Raw genomic sequence first — 20,897 nt, 5'->3', positions numbered from 1 at the left:
TTCTGTATTTGCGGTCTGTCTGTCTCTCCAAGCAGGTGGAAAAACCTAGCGTTCAGAGTTCCAAACCAAAAAAGACCTCAGCAAGCCATAAGCCCCCGCGGAAGGCCAAAGACAAGCAGGTGGTGTCGGGCCGGGCTTCCAAGAAAAAGAGCACAGAGGGTGCCAGTGCCGCCCAGCCTGATGACAAGGAGCAAAGTAAAGAGATGAACAATAAACTGGCTGAGGCTAAAGAGTAAATTTCACTGCACTTTCCTTTTATCCTTCTTTTTTTTTTTTCTTTTTTTTTTCTTTTTTAACCAACCAACAAAAAAGGCCACAAAATTGATTAGAGGCTTCTCATCTGCCTTGGTCCCGAGTGTTCCGGGAGCTCTTTGGTTTGGTTTCTTTCAGTGGAGGGATGCCGTTTCAAAGACCTCGCGGCATGCCTCCTCTCCAAATCTAGACGGGGCCGGGCTGAGTGCGGCGCGGGTGTCCGTGCCGCGGGGGCCCCCGGAACACCAGGGACCCCGGGAAGCGCTGCTCACTGGTTGTGTCTCCCACGGCAAGTGAGAGCGCTCGCTGGCGAGGGGGGCAGGCAGGCCTTAGCATGCAGAGGCAGTTCCGAGTGCCTGGACATCTTCTGGCCACACTTGGGAATGCCTGTAGGGTGTCCTCCCCCTGTTCTCCCCCAAGGCCCGTGTCAGCGATCGGTTCTGAACTTGAGGTGAATGTGTTCTTTTCCAAACTTCGGAGGGTTATCATGTGCTTTAGAAGCTCAACTTGGGCTTCAGCGATGGACAACATTTGTGGCCAGATTTAAAAAGCAAAAAAACCTCGGCCTTAACGTCCGTACAATGAATCTTGTCTGTTAAGTTGAAGTAACTCTTTTCATAGAATTTTCTGTTAGAAACGCGCGACTCCATTTAGTTTCCTATCAGTGGGCTTTCCGTTGGATGCCAAGTAATAGATATGCCACTGATGACTCAGACCAGGCCAGGGTGAAAAGGTTAGGTGTTTTAGGTACGTTCTAGACATCACAGGAAGATGAAGAAATTGAGAGGAGAGTATTCTCCCCCGTTTACCCTCAGCCTATCCAGTGTTACCAATTTTGCAGAGCAACTGGTTACAGATGACTGAGGAAGGAAGTTCAGGGTGTAGGGTAGTGTGTTTAGAACGTGGCTTCCTTGCTTCTGAGAAACACAAGGTTGGAAGTAGACGTAGGACACGTGTGGTGATGTTCACTCTCCCTTCCCAAACCCGTGTTTGCTCTGTTCCTCGGAGAGGACCGAGGCTGCTGAGCTTCGGGTTAGAGGAAATTTCTGTGACTTAGCTGAAGATTAGGAGAGTTCCCTAGTAAGTGATTAGCAAGCATTTTAACCTCACTGATGAATGAAAGCAGCTCTCACCGTATCGTGTTTTGCGTGTCTGTGTGGCCAACGCCCCCCCCCCCCCAGTGGGGTGGCAAGTGGCACCTTAGTTGTGCTAGAGTTGTATCGTAGGCATTAGTCAGAGAGTTGTGAAAAGACCCCCAGTGCTCACGAGGGAACCCAAAATACCTACCGGAAAAATTGCATTCCCAAACCTTGCGACGTGTACATCGCTCGGTACGCTTTCTTTCTCCCGTCCTTGAAATCCTGACCGTCGCCGGCACCGTACACGGCTGGGCCTTCATCCGGTGCCCAGCCGCTGCTGGGTAAGGACAGCGGTGGCGGTGGAGAGCAGGGCCGCGCCAATCCCTTTCAGTCCGTGTGGTGTGGAGGAAGCGGGGCCTCCCCCAGTCCTCTCCGGTTCTGACCATTCAGGCAGCAGAGTCACTGTTTACGCCATCTTGTCGGGCACTTGGGCTGGCTGAGACGTCTTTCGCAAATTCGTCAAGTGTGTGCTGTGCGGGCCGCATTTGTTAAGAGAACAGGACTCTTAGAAAGGAAGCGCTCGGCCGGGCCCACCGTCATCTTCCTTTCTATCTCAGGGCGTGGAACTGAGATGTTTTGAAGAAGGTAGAGACTGTCAGCGAGTTTCAGTGTTCACGCATCACAGATTTGGATGCCTGTCTGGAAATGACCAGAGCAGATCTCAGTGTTGATTCTAGCTATTTGCTAGCTAATCTTAACGTTAACCGGAGAGCTCTAGCAGCGTGATCGTAACTTGACCCAGAGAATTTTGCCAACGTGTGTTCGTTCGCTCAAGATCTGGCATTCGTCAGGCGTGTCGATGTTAGCCACAATTTGAATTTCTCCAGAGAACCGTCATATGTGTTTTACAGATCAAGTAAGTCAGACTTTACGATGCACAGAGGAACGTTCATTCCACGTTCTCGTCCTGAACGCCTGTGAGCCAGGCACCGTGTTAGGCACCCCGGCTACTCTACATAAATCTGTCTCCACAGCAGCACAACCATATGATGTGATCTCGGGTGCCTGATGCGAGTTTCTTTGCCCAAATTGTAGCTTCCCACCCACTTTGCAGCCCCAGGGACTGAATTTCCTACCCTGCCCCACCTACGGCTTTAGATGCAACCTGTATCCTGTCTTTTCAACCCTTCAGCCCCCCTCCGCCCTCCCCCCTCCCCCCCCCCCCCCCCCCCCGCTGCCTTTTTAACTCCTGCGATTGAGAAAACTCTGTTTGTAGTTCACTTTGACTCTTGAATGTGTCACTTCACGGCCAGAAACTTCCTTTGATTTCTACTGTTTACAAATGAAACTCGGCCAATCTCATTCTGTATCCCAAACATACTGGTTGAAACTGACACTGGTTTCACAAACAGTATTTTGGTTTTGCCTTTCTGAAGATGACCAAGCTTCCGATGCCTGTCTGTCCACTTTTGTATATCTCCCTGCCGATTCCCCAACTCCCCTGGCAAGAGAGCAAGGCCCGAAGCGTTCCCACTGCCTGCTTTGCTTGCCTGCAAAAACAATGCCTAAGGCTGTGCACTGGCTCCTCCAAGTTTTTCCTTATCTGCTGGTGCTTCCAACCTGTCCATTATACCTTTGCCTCTCCAAGGCAGACAGGAAGTGTCTAATCACAATTTTGTGGCCTGGGTTTTGTTGCATACCACAGATTGTCTATGTAACGTGTAACGCACACCTCTCTTGGTGCTATTCCATTCCTGCTGTTAGTAAGAAAATGACAAAAAATATTCATGTATAGCCAATTGATTGTGACGTGCTTGTGGTCTGTGCTTGCTCAGAAACAAACAAACAAACAAACGGTTTTTTTCCGATTATAAATAAATGCTAAAGACGAACACCACTTTCTTGATCTTATTTCCTTGGTAAGGCCCAGCTGAGTAGGTGAAGGAGCCAGCCTTTGCCATTTGAGCCACTCTCCACGAGGTGAGCTGTGCCCTGCAGTTGTTCTGGGGTTCTCCATAATGCAGCTTGACTCTTTTAGATTGCCTCTCAGATACTAATTGCAAGCAGTCAGAGCTAAGTGTTGGGAAAGGCGAAGATGGACCGAGAGACCCACTGGCCAACAAGGTAGTGTAACGTTTTGATCCCGTGTTGCTGGGGATTGAGTGAGCGCCTGCACCCAGCACTGCGTCGCCACACGGGGAGGCTGGGCCCTGATTCTCCACCCCCCTTCCCGTCCACCCGGAGGACTGTCGGTTCTGGCTTTTTCTCCTTCCAAGAGATGGCAGGGACGCCTTCACTTAATCATTCCGTCTGGTCTGGTCGTTGTGAAGGTTCCACCCTCCGGGGGCTGGCTCACTGTGTGGGTTGTGGGGCGACGGTCTTGTTTGTGCCTAACATGGGAGGGTGGAAACAGCCGTAAGAGAGATCCAAATAAGGTAACAACGGACCAGGTAGCTGGTTGCTCCTGTGAAGGGCAGGTGTCTTAGTACCAGGGGTGGGGAATCAGAAGGCTTCGTGGGGGAGGGAACCTCGGAGAACGGGTGGGATGTGGGTGTGCAGGGCGCGTGGGGGTAGGCCCACAGGCAGGAGAGCATATCTGGGAGGGAACCTCAGAGTCAGGGCCAGGTTTAACCACTGGGATATCCTTCTGCTGCAGCGGGAGACAGAAGGTTATATACTTTTTGCGTGGGATCCCTCTTCCTTTTACTAACGTATGTTGATGGAATACCTATCATGTGCCAGGCACTGTGCTGGGCACTAGGGAACCAAGATGACTGAGACCCCACCTCTGGTCACTGTGGGCCATGAAGGAGGAGCCCATTCTAGCTGGTTCCATGGATCAGGGAGAACTTCAGTGGATGAGCGGGTGATGACCAGGTGAACAGAGTCTGGGGTGGCCAAGGCATGCCAGACAGAAGGAGCTGCAAAAGTGTGCAAAAGTGTGGAGGGGTCCAATACCAGGTGAGCTCAGGGCCTGGGGGAGCAGTTCACTCAGGGAGGGTCAAGGCAAGGGCTGGGAAGTCATGGAAAGGCCTGGCGCCATGTGAGTGGGCGGTTACTAACTGGGATCTCCATTCCATACACCCAGACTGCACCCCCTGACCTTTGCATGCTCCCTGCCATCATGCTTCTTGCCCTTACCCACATATGGGGCAACAGCCACAGGTCCTCTCTTGCTTTAGGCTAGGAGCTCTAGGCTGGGACTTTTATTCTAATGCTGGTCCCCAATTTGGGGGTTTTGGGGAGGAGCCATGGTGGGGCTCGATCAAGGGTCATATATATGAAAACCCACTATCTATTTGTTTTCCAGATGAACAGGAAACACTCCACCCACCTGCCTGCTTTTGTGTAAGGCAGAAAACGCAAAATTCTGTACAATGAATGAAACATACTTGAAAGTATATTATTCAGCTCTTTTTTGATCGGTTAATTGCCTTGACCAAAACCAGGGATTGAGAGAGGTAGAAAGAAAGACAGGCGTAAAACAAAGAGGTAGACATAAAGGCCAAGGGGGAAAAAGACCCACAGAGAAACACATATGTGGCGACACCCATAGTAAGCGGAGAAAAGGTGAGGTGTACTCAGAATCAGACAGAGGTCATGAATCAGGCAACTGAGGAGGCAGCGGGGTGGAGAGCCTTGCTGGCTTCATCTGTGTGACCAGAGGTCTGGCCTCCGCCAGAGCCTCGGCCTGTGGTTCCCTCCATGCTCCCCGATGCTGCCCAAAGCCCAGGAGGCAACTCTATAACCTATAACTAGTGCCGCTTCCCCCAAACAGCTAACAAACAGAATTAAAACCAGCCTGCTAGTTTTAAAATAGGTCATTGCTGCTAAATTAGTTATAAGTGTATTTTAATTCTTCCTTGCAGTTTGTGAGTTCTTAGTGAAACCCATCCCTCATTTTTTTTGTGGGTTTTTTTTTTTTTTTCACTAGGGTTTAAAATTTATAACCTGTTTCTCATAGATTAGGGCAGTGTTAAGTCTCACTTCACCAAGGTATGAACTCCCTTAATGTGGCATCGTGGTTTCAAGGTCCTTTTACTGCTAAAATGTCTTAGAGCGGTTTACCTTCTCAGGACCACAGGTATAAAAGCTTTCTTGCAGCGTGTAGCCTGTGGACCATCTACTGGTGAGGCAGGACCCTACCCCAGCTCCACCTGAAGCCACCGAGACAGGAAAGGCAGCTGTTTCAAAACAATGGCACGAAACCTTTCTTAGACTCCACTCTTGCCGAAGCAGACACAGAGCCTGAAGCTGCTTCATCCCACTGGCCTCTGAGGCACTGATCCTCATGACACCCAGACCATCTAGAATGCCTGTAACAGAATCCGCATCACCGCATACCTTATCGTGTGAGCCGGTTGACGCTGGCCGTGACTTGGGCCTCTACAAGTCAGTGCCAGCTGTACAACCCCGTGTCATTCCCTGAGCGCTCTTGGCCTCGCTGTCCGCCTCTGAAAATGGGGACACTGACACCCACCTCAGGGGAGAGGAGCCAGGGTGAAATGACACGATGGCCATAGGGAACCCACAATGGACACTAACTACAGGTCATTTCAGGCCCTCCCCCTTCCTTTTACAGTGCTTGATGGTCTGTGTTCACTAGCTTCCTGATAGAGAGTTAGCTTTAGGTCATCTCAGACAATGCGTGAGGTGGATTGAGGCAAACACTGATTAAGAAGAATGCTTTTAAAGAATTCTGGCTGTCGAATCACCTGGAGTCCACAGACCTAAACAATAATATCTTAACAATTTGTATATATTGACTGCCCACAAAGCATTTCTTTCTGTGCCGTTCTATCGACCCCTCCTAATCCGGAGCAAGTGTCTGTGCCAGGTAACAGAGAAGGAGGCTCAGAGAGGAGGGGGTGCCTGGATGGAGCCCGGGGCTTCTGCCCCGCAGCCTGCACTGCGTCTCTCCTTCCCCCGAGGGAGGCTGGGGCTGGCCCGAAGTGAATCAGCCTTCAGTCATCAAGCTGGATTCTTTTAAATTTTTTTTTTAATGTTTATTTTTATTTCTGAGACAGAGAGAGACAGATCGTGAACGGGGGAGGGTCAGAGAGAGAGGGAGACACAGAATCCGAAACAGGCTCCGGGCTCCGGGCTGTCAGCACAGAGCCCGACGCGGGGCTCGAACTCACGGACCGTGAGATCATGACCTGAGCCGAAGTCGGACGCCTAACCGACTGGGCCACCCAGGCGCCCCAAGCTGGACTCTTAAATAAAACTACACCCATACCGCACAGTTGCCGCAGTCTGGTCAGGCCACTGCAGGGCCTCCTGCAGGCTTCCCTAGAATCTTTAAATCTTGGGACCCAGATACAAATGTTGGGGGGGGGGGGGCAGATTAAGATTTGATCAGGTCTCCCCACACAACTGGCTCAAACATCCTGACTGAACTGGCCAACTGCCTCAGCCAGATGTAAAGGTTTATCTCCCTGGGGTACTAAATTAACTGGGTAACTACATTGCATGGTTATTGAACACAGAATGATCCAGCAAATTTTTCTTTCTGAAGAATTATAGTTGGTACTAGAGATACTGAGATAAAACTGGCATCCGCTACCTGAGGCATTGGGTCAGAGACCACTATTTTGTGCTTTTAATTTCCAACGGTAGACCTGAGCTTACCTCTCTGCCCCTTGTCCTCATATAAATGGTCCTTAATTGCTGGTTAACTTTGACATTGTCTGCAACTATCTCAACCCAGACATCTTATCTGGGGCCCAGGGAGTTTCAGATGCTGAGATAAATAAATTCCTGCCGTGGCTACTGGTTTAAGTTGCCGGAGGGATCTTTAGAACATGCAAATCTGACCATGTCACACCCTGCCTTCAACCATCCGTGGGCTCCTTGTGGCCCGCAGAAGCTTATTGTCCCCTCGGTGCACCATGCTGCTTCTCACCTCCATGCCTTTACCCACGCCGCCCCACCTGCTCCGATTGCCCTTCTCCTGCTTCTCCACCTGGCTAACTCATCCTTCGAGACTCTGCTCAGGGGACCGCTCCAGGAAGCCCTTCCCGCACCTCCCACGCTGGCTGGGTAAGACGCTCCCTGTGTGTGTCTTCATCACAGAACTCACCACGTGTACTGTGCTGCCTGCTCATGTGTGTGTCCCCTGCGCTGGACTGTGCTCCCCCGGGGCCAGGACCAGCTCCTTCTGTTCACCTGTGTAGCCTTAGCTGCTGGCCCAATGCCTACCTCAGAGAACGTCTTCTAAGTTGTTTGTTGAATGAATAATGAGTGAGCGAATGAATGATGATTTTCACCATCTGCCTCCCTATTCACCACGGTGCCCCCACAAGGCTTTATTCTGCCTAATAACTGCCTCTGCTCACATGAAAAGGGTGGTTTCAAGAGAGGTCACAGCACAGATCACGGAGCAGTCAATGGCTGCTTTTGTAACGGCCAGCCTACCTCTGTACTTTACGTAGCCACTTTTTCTAAACAGGCCTGACTTCAAAAAATCATAGACTCTTGGTTAGAGGGTAATCTTAAGAGGCTGGCTAATCCCACCCCCTGCCCGGTGCAGAGCTCCTTACTTCATGACGGCAGAGAGGCATCTGCTGAGGGGATGTCTTAGGAGTCAGGGCTGGGAGTTAGAGCCAACAGGCCTGGTTTTAAATCCAAGCTCTACTGTTTACTAGCTGTGTGACCTTGGCTGAGTCTCTTAATTTCTTTGAGCCCCAGAGAGATAAGTGTAATACAAGTATCCATCACTATCCAAATCTGTTTGGTTCCCAAATCTAGAAAGAAGTTTGGTCAGCAAGGGACATAGTTGTTCTTCTTTCTTTTTTTATCCATTTTTGAGAGAGAAAAAGAGAGAGAGAGAGAGAGGACAAGTAGGGGAGGGCAGAGAGAGAGAAGGAGACACAGAATCAGAAGCAGGCTCCAGGCTCCGAGCTGTCAGCACAGAGCCCTGCGTGGAGCTTAAACCCACGAACCTTGAGATCATGACCTGAGCAGAAGTCAGTTGCTTAACTGACTGAGCCACCCAGGCGCCCCAGAAAGGGACATAGTTTTATTTGAATCTTTTGGTTCCAGAGTTTGGGATAGCAGGTGGTAAGAGTTCTAATAGCTGGCAATACCTGCTTCTGATCCACAGAACTGTCTCTTGTGAGGGCCCAGTGATGATGCATGTGAAAGTCCTCTGTCAACAGCAAAGCGGAACACCCTTCTGCTTTGTCAATAGTTCATTTTCTGGATGGTTTCGCTTCCCAGTCACTTCCCTGTGACTGTGACTTACCACCCTTGGTCCCAACGACGTGGTGGCTGGAGCGAGCTGTGGTAAATCCCTCTGTCACACCATAGCCTGAGACAGAGCCCACCTAGTGCTGGTTCTTGCTGCCCTCCTCCCATCCCCAGCCTTTCCCCAGCCCCTCCTCTCTGAACTCACCATGAAATCACCCGGTATAGATTCCATTTCCGAAATTACATGTTCATTTTAATTGAGCCCCTCTGGACACACGGAACCAATTTTGATTAATTGCTCAAGATCTCAGCCTTTGCTTTAGATGGGGTGGGAAGAAAGGACAAAAATTGATTTGCAAGTTCCCAGGAGTACAGAACTAGACCGGAACTGAGCCTTTGTCTGGTTGCCTTAGTTTAGCGCTTCACATTTTTAAAAAGGGTCATTAGCAAGATTATGAGACTCTTGGCAACCCCTTTGAGACCATCAGCTATGCGCTTGACTTTGCCTTCTTGGTGCTAAAACAACCGAGGATGTTTTTTTAAATACTTATCATACAACTGGGGATTTATTTAATTTCTCGTAACAGGTTATCTCTAGAAAAGATATTTAGCAGCAAAAAGGAAAACACCACCACCACAGGGCAGAAAACCCAGCTATCGAGCGCCCCGGGGGTAGCCATCTCCCTGCGCTTCATAAGCACAGACCTGCCCGCAGGGAACCTGCAGTCAGGCTCCACTTCTGTAAAATGCAGAGTGGGCACAGCCTCAGGGAAGGAAAAGAAAGTGTGTTTGGCTTTCATACCTTGGTCCTCACTGAATCCTCACAGAAGGCTGGAGAGGTTGGAGGTCTTCTACAGACAAAGAAATCAAGACTTCGCTTAAGTAACAGAGTCACACGACTTGTAAGTGGTGAGCCAGGATCTGGAGCCATGTTTGGGTTACTAACGCCCCCCCTCTTCGTCCAGCACTCGGGACCACTTCTGGGATTTCGGTTGGGAAGACGTGCGTCCTCCTAAAATAGCAGCCTCTTCATCCTGTCCTTTCCCTGCTCCAAATCCTGCAATGACTCTAGGTACTCTTGTCATCTGCGGAAAAGGAGTCAGATAAAGGCCACAGATGTTGTGATCAGCACGGTCACCACCCCCTCCCCACCTTCTGCCTGGCGACCCCCCACCCCCACCCAGAACAAAGCCTTGTGGTGGCAGCATTTTCCCTAGCTGTGGTCCTAACTGTTCCCCCTGTGCTGATGTGCCACATCTGGGTGCATTCTGTGTGGCTCCAGGCTGGTAGACGGATTGGCAGCCGTACAGGTATGGGCGTAGATGGGCACTCTTAGACCAGGATGCTGCTGCTTTCTGGGACTGTCTTCTTTGCCAGGGCCTGCTGAGTATCAGGCAGTAAGCCCAGGGGAGTGGTTGTGTCGGGGAGGCAGGAAGGGCCGAGGTGAAGGGGGACCGGTGGCTGGGGGCCTGGCCCCCAAGAGGGGCAACTTTCTTAGGCGACGCAGTTGGGAGCTTGGAGCTGGGGGACCCGCAGAGGTCAGTGGCTCCCGCCTCCCGCACCAGGCAGAACCAGTCAGGGTCATCTCCAGCCAGACCCTGCTTAGACCTCGGCAGAGGAATTGGGAATCTCTCTAGTTGGAGTCTCGCTCCTCAGGGATATTGTTGGAGAGAGGAAAGAGCTTGACTCAAAAGTCTGTCCTCCTTGGTTGAGGTCTTGACATAGCCACAAACTTACCCTGCGATCTTAGGCAACCCACTTCCCCTTTCTGAGCTTCATTTCCACCTACAGCTGGAAAATGGGTGGGGGGGGGGGGGACAGGGGATGCCCCCCTCATGCCTCGCAGCTGCCTGGCCGGCAGGGCTGCTCCGAGAATAGTGTGCCATGTTGTATGCCCTACTAGAAGCCCGTGAAGAATGGAAGGGCAAAAAGGTATTAAGGCAGTTAAAAATAAGACATGATTTGCGTGCCGTGGAAACGTGGCTGTTAGAATTTGATCTTGTTTGAGTGGTGTTTACAACATCTCGCTCCTACCATGTGCCCTGTCCGCCCCATGCCAGAGCTCCCCGGTTCTTGCTTCGGCGGCTTGGCACGCAGTAGGCATTTATTAAATGTTTGCAGAAGGAAGGAGGGAAGAAGGGGGGGGAGGGGAAAAGGAGAGAGGGAGGGAGGGAGGGAAGGTGAGAAAGGAAAGAGAGGTGAAGCTGATGCTGGTCTGTGGTCTCGCCCCAGCCTGGAGAGACAGCTATAAAGCAGTCAGTAAAGCCTCTGATGGGGCTGCTGTGAGCAGGGAGGCTCTGTGGCCACATGGGAGGAGTACCGACCCCTGCAGGTGGAGGGCTCCACTGAGGAAGTGACTCTGGAACTGAATCTCTACTCCCGGAGGAGGAGAAGAGGGGGTTACCGGACAGGACAGACGGGGGGGTGGCCCGCAGGGCGCGCGCAGCCAAGAGAAAGCTAAAGCAGTCGAGGGTTGTGTAGATGGAGGTACAGACTCTGGGGCAGAGGTGGTGCCTCCTGCTTGGAGACACCTGCACTAGCATTTTCAGTTCTGGGGGGGTCACACTTTCCGAAGGACGGAGCAGGGGGCGACCTAGCTGTGCTATGAGGAAAGCAGTCAGGACAGCGAGGGCTCCGGAAACCAAATATCTGAGGCGTGGTCGGTGTCTGTTGCCCAGAGAATCCAGGAAGAAGGACACAATCACTGCCCCTTCAAAGAGCTGAGAGGCTGTCCCGGAGCCAGGCGGCATGACATTTCCTGAAAGGGCGGCCCGGGAGCACAGAACCGGGAGCAGGGCAGGGATGGGAGGGAGTGGAGCTGACCGAAACACAGGTTTCCGCTCAGGGTCGAAACACGAGGCCACCAAGAGGTGTGTGCCCTACCTCGGGGCAGCGTGGGCCGTGGAGGGGCCCATTGGCAGGGAGAGAGTGACAGAACTCAGCAGACCCGATGACTCTCAGGAGTTGTGCTTTCCTAGAGCAGACAGGGAAGACTGCTCCAGCCAAGCGACGTCTCTGCCCCGGAAGGGACCTCTGAGTCTCCCTGGCTGACGGTTTGGGGTCAGGGCTGCCGGGGGTGCCGGCACCCTGGCAGCTTTACGGTGTGCATGGTGTGTGTTTGTGGGTCTGTCCCCTGCTCCCCACACCGGTGGGGGTTGGGGGGGTCTCCTGAAGGGCCCAGGTCTCATTTACTCCCGCGCCCCCAGCACAGGGCCTAACCCAGAGCAGGGGCTCAGCGGACTTTGTCCCATGAATGGATAAAAGAGAAAAAACTGAAAGAGAATAAAGAGATAAAGCGATACACCAGCCATCTGTTACTCACAAATGTCTGCAGGTGCTACTGTAGGGCAGACGCGAGATACTAGCGAAGCAAAGACGAGCCAGACACAGCCCCTGGGCCAGCAGGAGAGGCAGGTCATTACCAAACGCCAGGACAACTGCTGACAGTGGGGCTAGCACGGAGCCTGTGCGGGGGGGGGGGGGGGGGGGGGGGGGAGGCAGAAGTGGGAGTCCTTGTTTTGAGAATGCCTTGCCTCCTGCAGATTCTTCGTAAGAACAATGAGCCTTTCAAAGATGGTTTCCTTGGCCCTCCCCCTTCGGTAGCTGCATTTCTTATCCTGCCTTGGGAGCTTTGTTTGTGCCTGGGAAATGCGGGCTCCTGTGCGAGGCCCACGGGGCCCGAGAGGAGGAGAGCGAAGCCACCAAATTACCGTGTCCGCTGTCTCCCCAGCCTTCTGCCAGAGGCCCCGACGTGCAGTCGGCCTGGGCCCTGGCTCAGCCCCCTCCTGCCCATCTTCGTTCCGAGTGAGTTTGCTCCATCCCTTCCACCCATTAAGATGTCGACGGGCCCATGTTTCAGTCCTGGACCTGCTATCCATCAGCTGTATGGCTATGGGAGTGTCACTTGCCCACTCTGAGCCAGTTTCCCATCACAGAGTAACACAACTGGACTAGATCATTGAGTCCCTCTTTGGAAGTAACATGTACTAAACACCCATATTCCAGGGGTCACGCCAGGAGTGTTCCCACGAACTAATCCTCCCTAGAAGGTGAGCACTGTAATCCCCACCTTATAGATTATGGGTGCTGAGGTATAAAGGCCGGCATGCCTGTGATGACACCCTGTGGGCTAGAAAGATGTTGGGTCGTCATGCAAACCCAGCTCTTCTGGCCCCTGACCCAATCCACGCACTCCCCACCCCTGACCTGTGGGCTGCTCTTTACATTATAAGAAATGATCTATGTTAAAGCACCTGGCACCGAGCCTGGCACATGCTTACTGCTCAGAAAATAGGGGTTTCTTTCTTCTACAAGCCTTTTCCAAGCTGTGGAGGCAGGGGATTCACGGGGAGAGCCCATAGGTCCTTGATTTTTGAACAGGGCCCTACTTAGAGCACTGCCCCAGTTCTGGGCTACTTTGATGGTGCATCAGGAGACAGTCTGGGGGGGGGGGGGGAAGAAGAGAAAACCACATGGGTGGATTATGGGATTAGAATTGTGTGCAAGGGTAGAAATCCAGCAGGAGGGAAGGAAGCCCTTTTTCCAAGTAGTCTCTGGCAGGACTCGCTAATCCTGTTTCCAGACTCTGATAAAGCATAGATCCAAGGCCAGTGTGTGTGTGCCCAGGAGGCAATTGCCTGTCTCCATGGTAACAGGAGGAAGGGCAGAAAATCAAGTTACTAAGACTTAGGATGTCTCATATAACCTTGGAACATTAAATTTTGCAAATACGACAGCACCCAGCACAGAAAAGCTCTCATTTATTCATTCATTTGACAAGTATTTAGTTGGGGTATCCCCTGCTGTTTTAGGTACAGACAATATGGTGATATGCAAAGTCGGCATGGTCCTGCCCTCTAAAAGCTTCAGTCTAGTAGGGGAAACATTAATCCAAAAGAATGCCAGTAATTAGCCTTGTGAAGGGGTGGGAAAGACAGTGCAGGGACTAGGAGAGCCTGCAGCTGGTGACCTTGTCCCATCGGTGGGGTCAGGGAAGGCTTCCCTGGGAAAGTGCTCCAGTGAGCTGAGAGATAAGGGATGAGTACACATTAACCAGGGCAAGAGGGAGCAAGAGAATGTTCTTGGAGGAGACAACAGCATGTGCAAAACTGGAAATGGAAAGAAGCAGGGCGTACTGAGGAACAGAACAAAGTCCTGGGAGCCTGGGGACATAGAGCCAGGAGGGCATTGGGAGCAGGCTGCTCAGCTAGATGGGGCCATGTAACAGGTTTCACTCTCTCTCTTTTTTTTTTAATGTTTATTAATTTTTGAAAGAGAGAGAGAGAGACAGAGTGCAAGGAGGGGAGGGGCAGAGAGAGGGAGACAGAATCTGAAGCAGGCTCCAAGCTCTGAGCTGTCAGCACAGAGCCTGACATGGGGCTCAAACTCATGGACCACAAGATCATGACCTGAACCGAAGTCAGACGCTCAACCAACTGAGCCACCCAGGCGCCCCTAACTGGTTTTACTCTTTATGCTGAGTGCAATGAGAGCCCTGAAGAGTTGTAAGCAAAGGGGGTTGCTTTTTGGAAAGGTCATTCTGATTTCTGTATGAAGAATGGATTGGAGGAGGAGGAAAGGATACCAGTTAGGAGGCAGTGACCGTGGTCCATGGAAATGATGACACAGCTGGTGGAGGAAAGGGAAGGAGGGAAAGAAGTGGAAAAATTCACGAGATAAATGTTAGGAGCCGGAACAGATGTTTCCTGATGGATTGGGTGAAGGTTTTATGGAAGAAGGAGATATCAAGGAAGACGCTGGGTTTCTGGCTGGGGCCGTGAGATGAATGATGAACCAGGTCTCAGGAACAATAATTTGTAAATCTTTCCGTTTGACCTTCTTTGTTGCAGGTACTGTGCCGGGCACTGGGGCTGCAGGCCGGGAGGATGGCCCCTGCCTTCAGGGAGCTCACGGGCACAGTGGGGGAAACTGACATTAAATGGGGTATCTGTGAATGTGGGAGAGACTGTAAAATGGTGCAGCAAGAGGGAGCTCATTTGGAGAGATGCAACCAGGACCTTGTGAGGAACTGGGGTCTGAGCCGAGCCGCCAAGGACAGACAGGGCAAAGCGGGTGAAAGGGACAATCCAGGAGGCAGAAACAAGAAACAAAGCACAGGGGATGCGTAAAACAGCACGGGCTGCCCAGAGGACAGTGCCAGGAGGGTGAGGCTGGAGGGTTGGTCACCCCTCTCCCTGCCTTCCTCCAGGGCTGCCGTGAGGGTCCAGTGAGCTAAAGTAAGGAGGATGTGAGCATTTAGTAAGCTGTTACTACAGTTCATGGGAATGGACTTAACCACGTGATGCACCAAAGCGCTCTACAAATCTGGAGAACTGTGATTTCACATCCCTGCCCAACAGGATCGTCTGATCCTCTGTTGTAAGAGTTCCTGACATTTGTATTGTTATCCCCATTTTATAAGTGGAGAAACTGAGGTCTCTAGTGGTTGAGTAATTGCCCAAGATCTCCAAGATCTTGCAGGCAATAAGCAGCACGGAAGCCTCAAGACGAATCCAACAGGTTGTTCTAGTTTCTGAGAGGGGACGCGGGCTGGGAGCCCGAGGGGGTCTGTGGCACGTGTTGTTCTGAGAAGATCTGCAGCTGGCTCAGGGCTCCAGATTTTTGGTTGCGCCGGTGGGGCCATGGCCAAGGACATGCCCATGCCAAGGACAGCTGGCCCGTGGGCCGGCGGGGCTGAATCCGGCCCATCTCACCTTGCCAACCGGCTGAGGGTGCAACTTAGAATCATTCACATAGAAGGCACTGCGAGGGCGGCTTCTGCCAGCCTTACTGGGAATGGTGGGGCATTTTACAGACGGGGAGACTGGCAGGGCACTGTGGAGCCAAGTGATGGCCAGTCAGTGTCAACGAGAGTTTTATGTTGTCCTTGAGGGTGGCTCTGTCCATAGGAAAACCAACTGAGGCTGCTTTGGTTTCATTTATTATTATTTTTTTTTTAAGACTTTATTCTTAAGTAATCTCTTCACCCAACATGGGCCTCGAACTCACAACCCCAAGATCAAGGATCGCGTGCTCCACTGACTGAGCCAGCCAGGTGCCCCAAGGCTGCTTTGGTTTTAAAAATGAATGCTTAATTTATAAAAGTAATGCATTTTAAAAATCTGGTAAAATTCAACAGTCTCTTTTAAGGGGGATTTTATAACCTAATTAATTGGGTTCCCTTAAATAATTTACATTAAATTATAAGTCATTTAAAACAAACTGGGGCGCCTGAGTGGCTCAGTCGGTTAAGCATCTGACCTCGTCTCAGGTCATGATCTCATGATTTGTGGGTTCGAGCCCCACATTGGGCTCTGTGCTGACAGCTCAGAGCCTGGAGCCTGCTTCGGATTCTGTGTCTCCCTCTCTCTCTGCCCCTCCCCAGCTTGCACTCTGTCTCTCTCTCTCAAAAATAAATAAACATTAAAAAATAAATTAAAAATAAATAAATAAAATAAAATACACTTAAAAATATAACTATTGGGTTATCATAAAAGTTCCATCATTGTTTTCAAAATTTGTAAAATTGTCTTCTATCTTTCAACTTAAAATCACAAATCTAAATTAATTACTCCATTATACATTTTATATTGGAGTCACAAAGCTAATCTGTTAGGTATTCTAATATGCCAAATTATTTGAAACATCACAGATGTGTTCAAAATCAATCTACATAGATTTTTCCTTAGCTTAATACCAAAAAAGGGTAAGATTGTAGATTTATCAATTTTATCATTTCTAATCTTCATTCTAAACCTTCCCATGAGTCAAGACACTTCCTCAGGAAACAGCTTCACCAACCAAAGCAATCTAGGGTTATACGTGGAATTAGGTTGCAGGTGGCTAAGAGGCTTTTTCAACAGAAATGTGGGGCTTGGCATGGGGGCCAGGGCCTCAAATACCCAGGGAAGTTCATTTTGCCCACACTGCGGGGCCAGCCCCCTGTTTCGTCTCCATGCCAGCCAGGGACACCGAGTTTATGTGCTGCCAGTGAGGTAGGTTTTGCAGTGCAAGCCCCTGAGATCAAGTTAAGCCCTGTCACCTCTTGTGTCCCCTCCCTCAGCTCTGTCACCGCTTCACAGTGACCCCACCCAGGTTGTTCACTACCTGACGGGATTCATCCAATCCATTTCCTACTTGGTTCCATTCTGAATTAGGTGATTTTTATCTCCTCTCTGGACGTACTTTAAATTTTTATTTATTTAATGTATTAAAATAGTATTAAAATAAATAAAATGTATTTATTTTATTTAAGTGTTTATTTTTGAAGGAGAGAGAGCGTGAGCGGGGGAGGGGCAGAGAAAGAGGGAGACACAGAATCCGAAACAGGCTCAAGGCTCTGAGCTGTCAGCACAGAGCCTGACGTGGGGCTCGAACTCACGGACTGTGAGATCACGACCTGAGCCGAAGTCGGACACTTAACCGACTGAACCACCCAGGCACCCCAGTATTAGATGTATTTTAATGCCGTCTTTGTAATCTGCGTACTTCGGGTGGCCTTGCCTGACTCCCTCTGCAAATGCTAAGGTCCCACTGATGGCAGCCAGCTGTGTCCAGCTGGCCAGAGCAGCTTGTGGTCTGGGTCATGCTGAGCCAGGGAGCCACCTTGGCCCCTGTCGGTCCACTGTGATGCTCAGAAACATCCAGAGGGATTGACAGAGTCTGCCTAGGATGCTGGGTACTCTGCTGAGAGACGTAGGTCCCCAGGGAACTCAAGATGCTACATACAGTAAAAAGCTTCTAGACTGGGATGACATATCACAATAAAAATAGTCCCAATATGTGTAGCGTTACTTCTAAATAAATAGAAAAATAATTTTTTTAAGTTTTTATTTTGAGAGAGAGAGAGAGAGAGGGAGAGAGGGGGGAGGGGCAGAGAGAGAGAAGAGAGAGAATCCTCAGCAGGCTCTGTCCTGTCAGCACAGAGCCCAAAATGGGGCTCGATCTCATGACCGTGAGATCAAGACCTGAGTCGAAATCCAGAGTCGGTTGCTTAACTGAGCCACCCAGGTGCCCCATAAATAGAAAAATAATTGTAATATTGCATAGTAATGTCGTGGTGCAAGGTGCTCGGCCTACATGATCTCTAATCATAAACTTCTGAGTAAATATCATTATATCCAATGAAATAGATGACAAACTTGAGGCCCAGAGAGACAAAACCATCAGAAACTAGGGAAGTGGTATCAAGTAGGGGGTCTTACTAAACCAGCTTTAATAATCAGGTAAGACATAGTCCTAAAAGCTGATGGGAACTGTTAAAATGTTGAAGAGGATTTAAACTTAAATACTTGACTGGCCACAGAACGTAAGAGAGTAATAATAGCTCCCCTGTACTGAGCAGCCTCTGTGCCCGGCACTACCACGGACAGAGGACAGGCTCCAGGAGCGGAAAGACCCAGACTCTAGAGTCCATGGAGGTCCCTCACTTTCCAAATCACGTGCTCCCTCCAGACCTCAGTTTCTTCCTCTGACAAGTAAGGGTAATACAGTCCTCCCCGCATGCTTCACGGGGTCACCGCGTTGCCGAAACGAGCTATGAGAAGGAGTGATTTGGAAATTGGAATGTGCCGTAGGTGTGCCAGTGTTTGGGACACTGGCTGAGTGCCTAATATCAGCCTGGCCTGCAAGGAAGGAGTGTGTGTTCTAAACTAGACGGGTGGCCTCTGCGTGTGGCCCTGAATGTGTCAGTGATGTCACCTGCTCTCCGCGATGTGGATGGGCCAAGGGATGAGGAGGGTGTCCCCAGTGAGGCCTGGTGAGAGGGTTGGATTCGGCTGCAGGGGAATCAGCCCCAGAGCCTTGGAGTAAGTGAGGGCAAGGGCCCGGGGTCAGTAGAGGGAGCCAGAAGTGGGGATAGAGCGGGGGGAGCAGGGCCACTTCACTGCCTGAATGGGGAGTCCCCGCCACTCACCTCCAAAGGTGGGGGCAATGGCAGTGGCTCAGGCAACAATGTGGTGCATCGCCTATAGAGAATTTAAATGCAGTAAGAAAACCAATTAAAAGCCACTCTGCTTTTTATTATCACCTTGCATAGGCTATTCTAAACCATGTTAATGAGAAAATACTTTCCCCTTAGTAGGAAGAGGTGTTAGAGGGACATTCTCCTGCCCTCTTTCTTTTATATATATATATATATATATATATATATATATATATGTATATAAAATGTTTACTTATGTTTGAGGAGGGGAGGGGCAGAGAGAGAGGGAGACACAGAATCCGAAGCAGGCTCCAGGCTCCGAGCTGTCAGCACAGAGCCCGACACGGGGCTCGAACTTGTAAATCGTGACATCATGACCTGAGCCGAAGTTGGACGCTTAACAGACTGAGCCACCCAGGCGCCCCTATCCTGCCCTTTGTATTATCCCTTTCCACAGTCAGTCCTTAACAAAGGATTTGGGGGCGGGGGGTAGCAAAGACCCTGAGAAGAGGGAAAGGGTACTGGCCTCTAGGGTCATCTGAGTGGATGGCTAAGACGGGCTCGCAGGAGGGCCCAGCTATCATGGAGGAAGGGAGAGCGGCCTGGGTGGAGTGTGGGGTGGACAGGCTGCTGGGATGCCCACAGCCACAGGAGGACTCTGAGCCCTCTGCTGTACTGCCCTCGTCAGCTGGGTGCCCCCCGCTGTGCCACGCGCAGGTTATAATCAATTGGCAAGCACATTGAATGACTGATTCCTGAGCCTGCCCCTCCCCCCACTCCACGTTCTGTACTAAGAACATGGACATCAGATTCTCCTCTTGGCTCTCCAGGAAGAGTTCCCTTCCCAGGCTCCTCTAGGCCGAGACTTATCAGGCAATCTGTGCTCTGCCCAATCCTTGGCCTGAGCGTTGGCCCTCACAGTGACTACCTCTCTCTCCTCTGCAGGAGCCAGGTTGAACTCACCAGTGATTCACGTAAGAATCGAGGTCCTGTAGCCACAGAGCCAGACAAGGATCAAAGTCCTATGGGCCCAGGGCCTCTGAAAGATCAAGGTCCTCTGATCCAAGATCGTCCAAAAGATCAAGGCCCTATGGTCCCAGAGCCTCTGAAGGGTCAAGCTCCTGTGGTCTCGGGGCCTCTGAAAGATCTAGGTCCTGTGGGCCCCGCACCAGTTAAGGATCAAGATCACGTGGCCCCTGAGCCTTTAAAGAATGAAGGGTCTGTGATCACAGCACCAGTAAAGGAACAAGGTTCCTTGGTCCCGGTGCCTCCAAAGAATCAAAGTCCCATGGCTCCAGAAATAGTTAAGGATCAAGGTGCCATGGTACCAGAGCCTCCAAAGGATCAAGGGCCCATGGTCCCAGCGCCTGTCAAAGATCAAAGCCCCGTGGTCCCTGAGCCTGTGGATCAAGGTCCCATGGTCTCAGCACCTGGCAAAGATCAAGGTCCTATGGTTCCAGAGCATCTGAAGGATCAAAGTGCCACGGTCATAGCACCTATAAAGAATGAAAGTCCTGTGCTCTCTGAGCCTGTAAAGAATCAAGGTTTAGTGGTTCTGGAGCCAGCCAAGGATCAAGGTGGAGTGGCCCCAGAGATTCTGAAGGATCACGATTCTGTGGTTGAGGCACAGGTAAAGAATCAAGGTCCTGTGGTCCCAGCACTAGTCAAGGATCAAGGTCCCATGGTCCCAGAGCCTCCAAAGAATCAAGATCCCGTGGTCCCTGAGCCTGTGAAGAATCAAGTTCCCATAATCCCGGTGCCTCTGAAAGATCAAGACCTTCTGGTGTCACCACCAGCAAAGGACCAAGGTCCTGTGGTCCCTGAACCTCTGAAGACGCAAGGTCCCAAGGGCCCTCAGCTGCCCACTGTCTCACCTCCACCCCCAGTCATGATCCCAACTGTCCCCCACGCGGAATATGTTGAGAGTTCCCCTTGATACTCACCCCTTGACACACCAAGGAAGGATCTGGCGGTGGAAGTGCTCCCTCCCAGGGGCAGCGAAGACACATATTTAATCTGCATGAAACACGCGCTGTATAGTCTTGCTGGAATCTAATAAAGCTGGTCCCTCTGGCGCAGTAGCGTCTCTGGCTCTACTTGAGTGTGTGCGTGTGTGTGTGTGCGTGCGTGCACGCGCGTGCGTGCCATGCACATTTAAAAGAGGGCACGCGGGACTCTGCACGTATCCGTCTGGGGCAGATGAGTCTGAGAAACCCCCAGCTCTGTGAGTAGATAGTGTAAGATGGGAGGGGGTGGGAGTTGTTAGGAGATGGAGGGCAGGATCCCATGATGAGGATGTGGGGGCCAAACAATCCTGTGTCTCTCCTCCACTCTCACTCCCACAGCGCCTCGCTTCTGACACCATACGTAAAGCAATTAGCCGACACCAGCTGGGTGTCCTGCGATGCGACTCAATTCTGACAGTATCCACCTGGGGATAGTGTCAGACCCCA

The 20,897-nt window shown here is 51.1% G+C and overlaps 1 protein-coding gene across 3 annotated transcripts in view; it reads left to right on the top strand.

The window, feature by feature from the left end:
- Positions 1-20,535, top strand: part of MAP6 (microtubule associated protein 6) — a 124,397-nt gene extending 103,862 nt beyond the window's left edge. For 2 of the 3 annotated variants that reach the window (XM_081790335.1, XM_078433086.2), the window contains 2 exons: positions 33-232; positions 19,390-20,535. In XM_081790335.1, the coding sequence (XP_081646461.1) occupies positions 33-232; positions 19,390-20,380 (1,191 nt within the window). In that variant the 3' untranslated portion in view covers positions 20,381-20,535. The remainder of the gene's footprint in view (positions 1-32; positions 233-19,389) is intronic. The other variant, XM_078433087.2, reaches the window with a different exon arrangement.
- Positions 20,536-20,897: the final 362 nt, after the last annotated feature.

The sequence above is a fragment of the Panthera onca genome, chromosome D1 (assembly GCF_046562875.1).
Source record: "Panthera onca isolate mPanOnc1 chromosome D1, mPanOnc1 haplotype 2, whole genome shotgun sequence".
In the NCBI taxonomy this organism is placed as follows: Eukaryota; Metazoa; Chordata; class Mammalia; order Carnivora; family Felidae; genus Panthera; species Panthera onca.
Note: the sequence above shows the minus strand (reverse complement) of the source record. Positions and strands in the feature narration are given on the sequence as shown.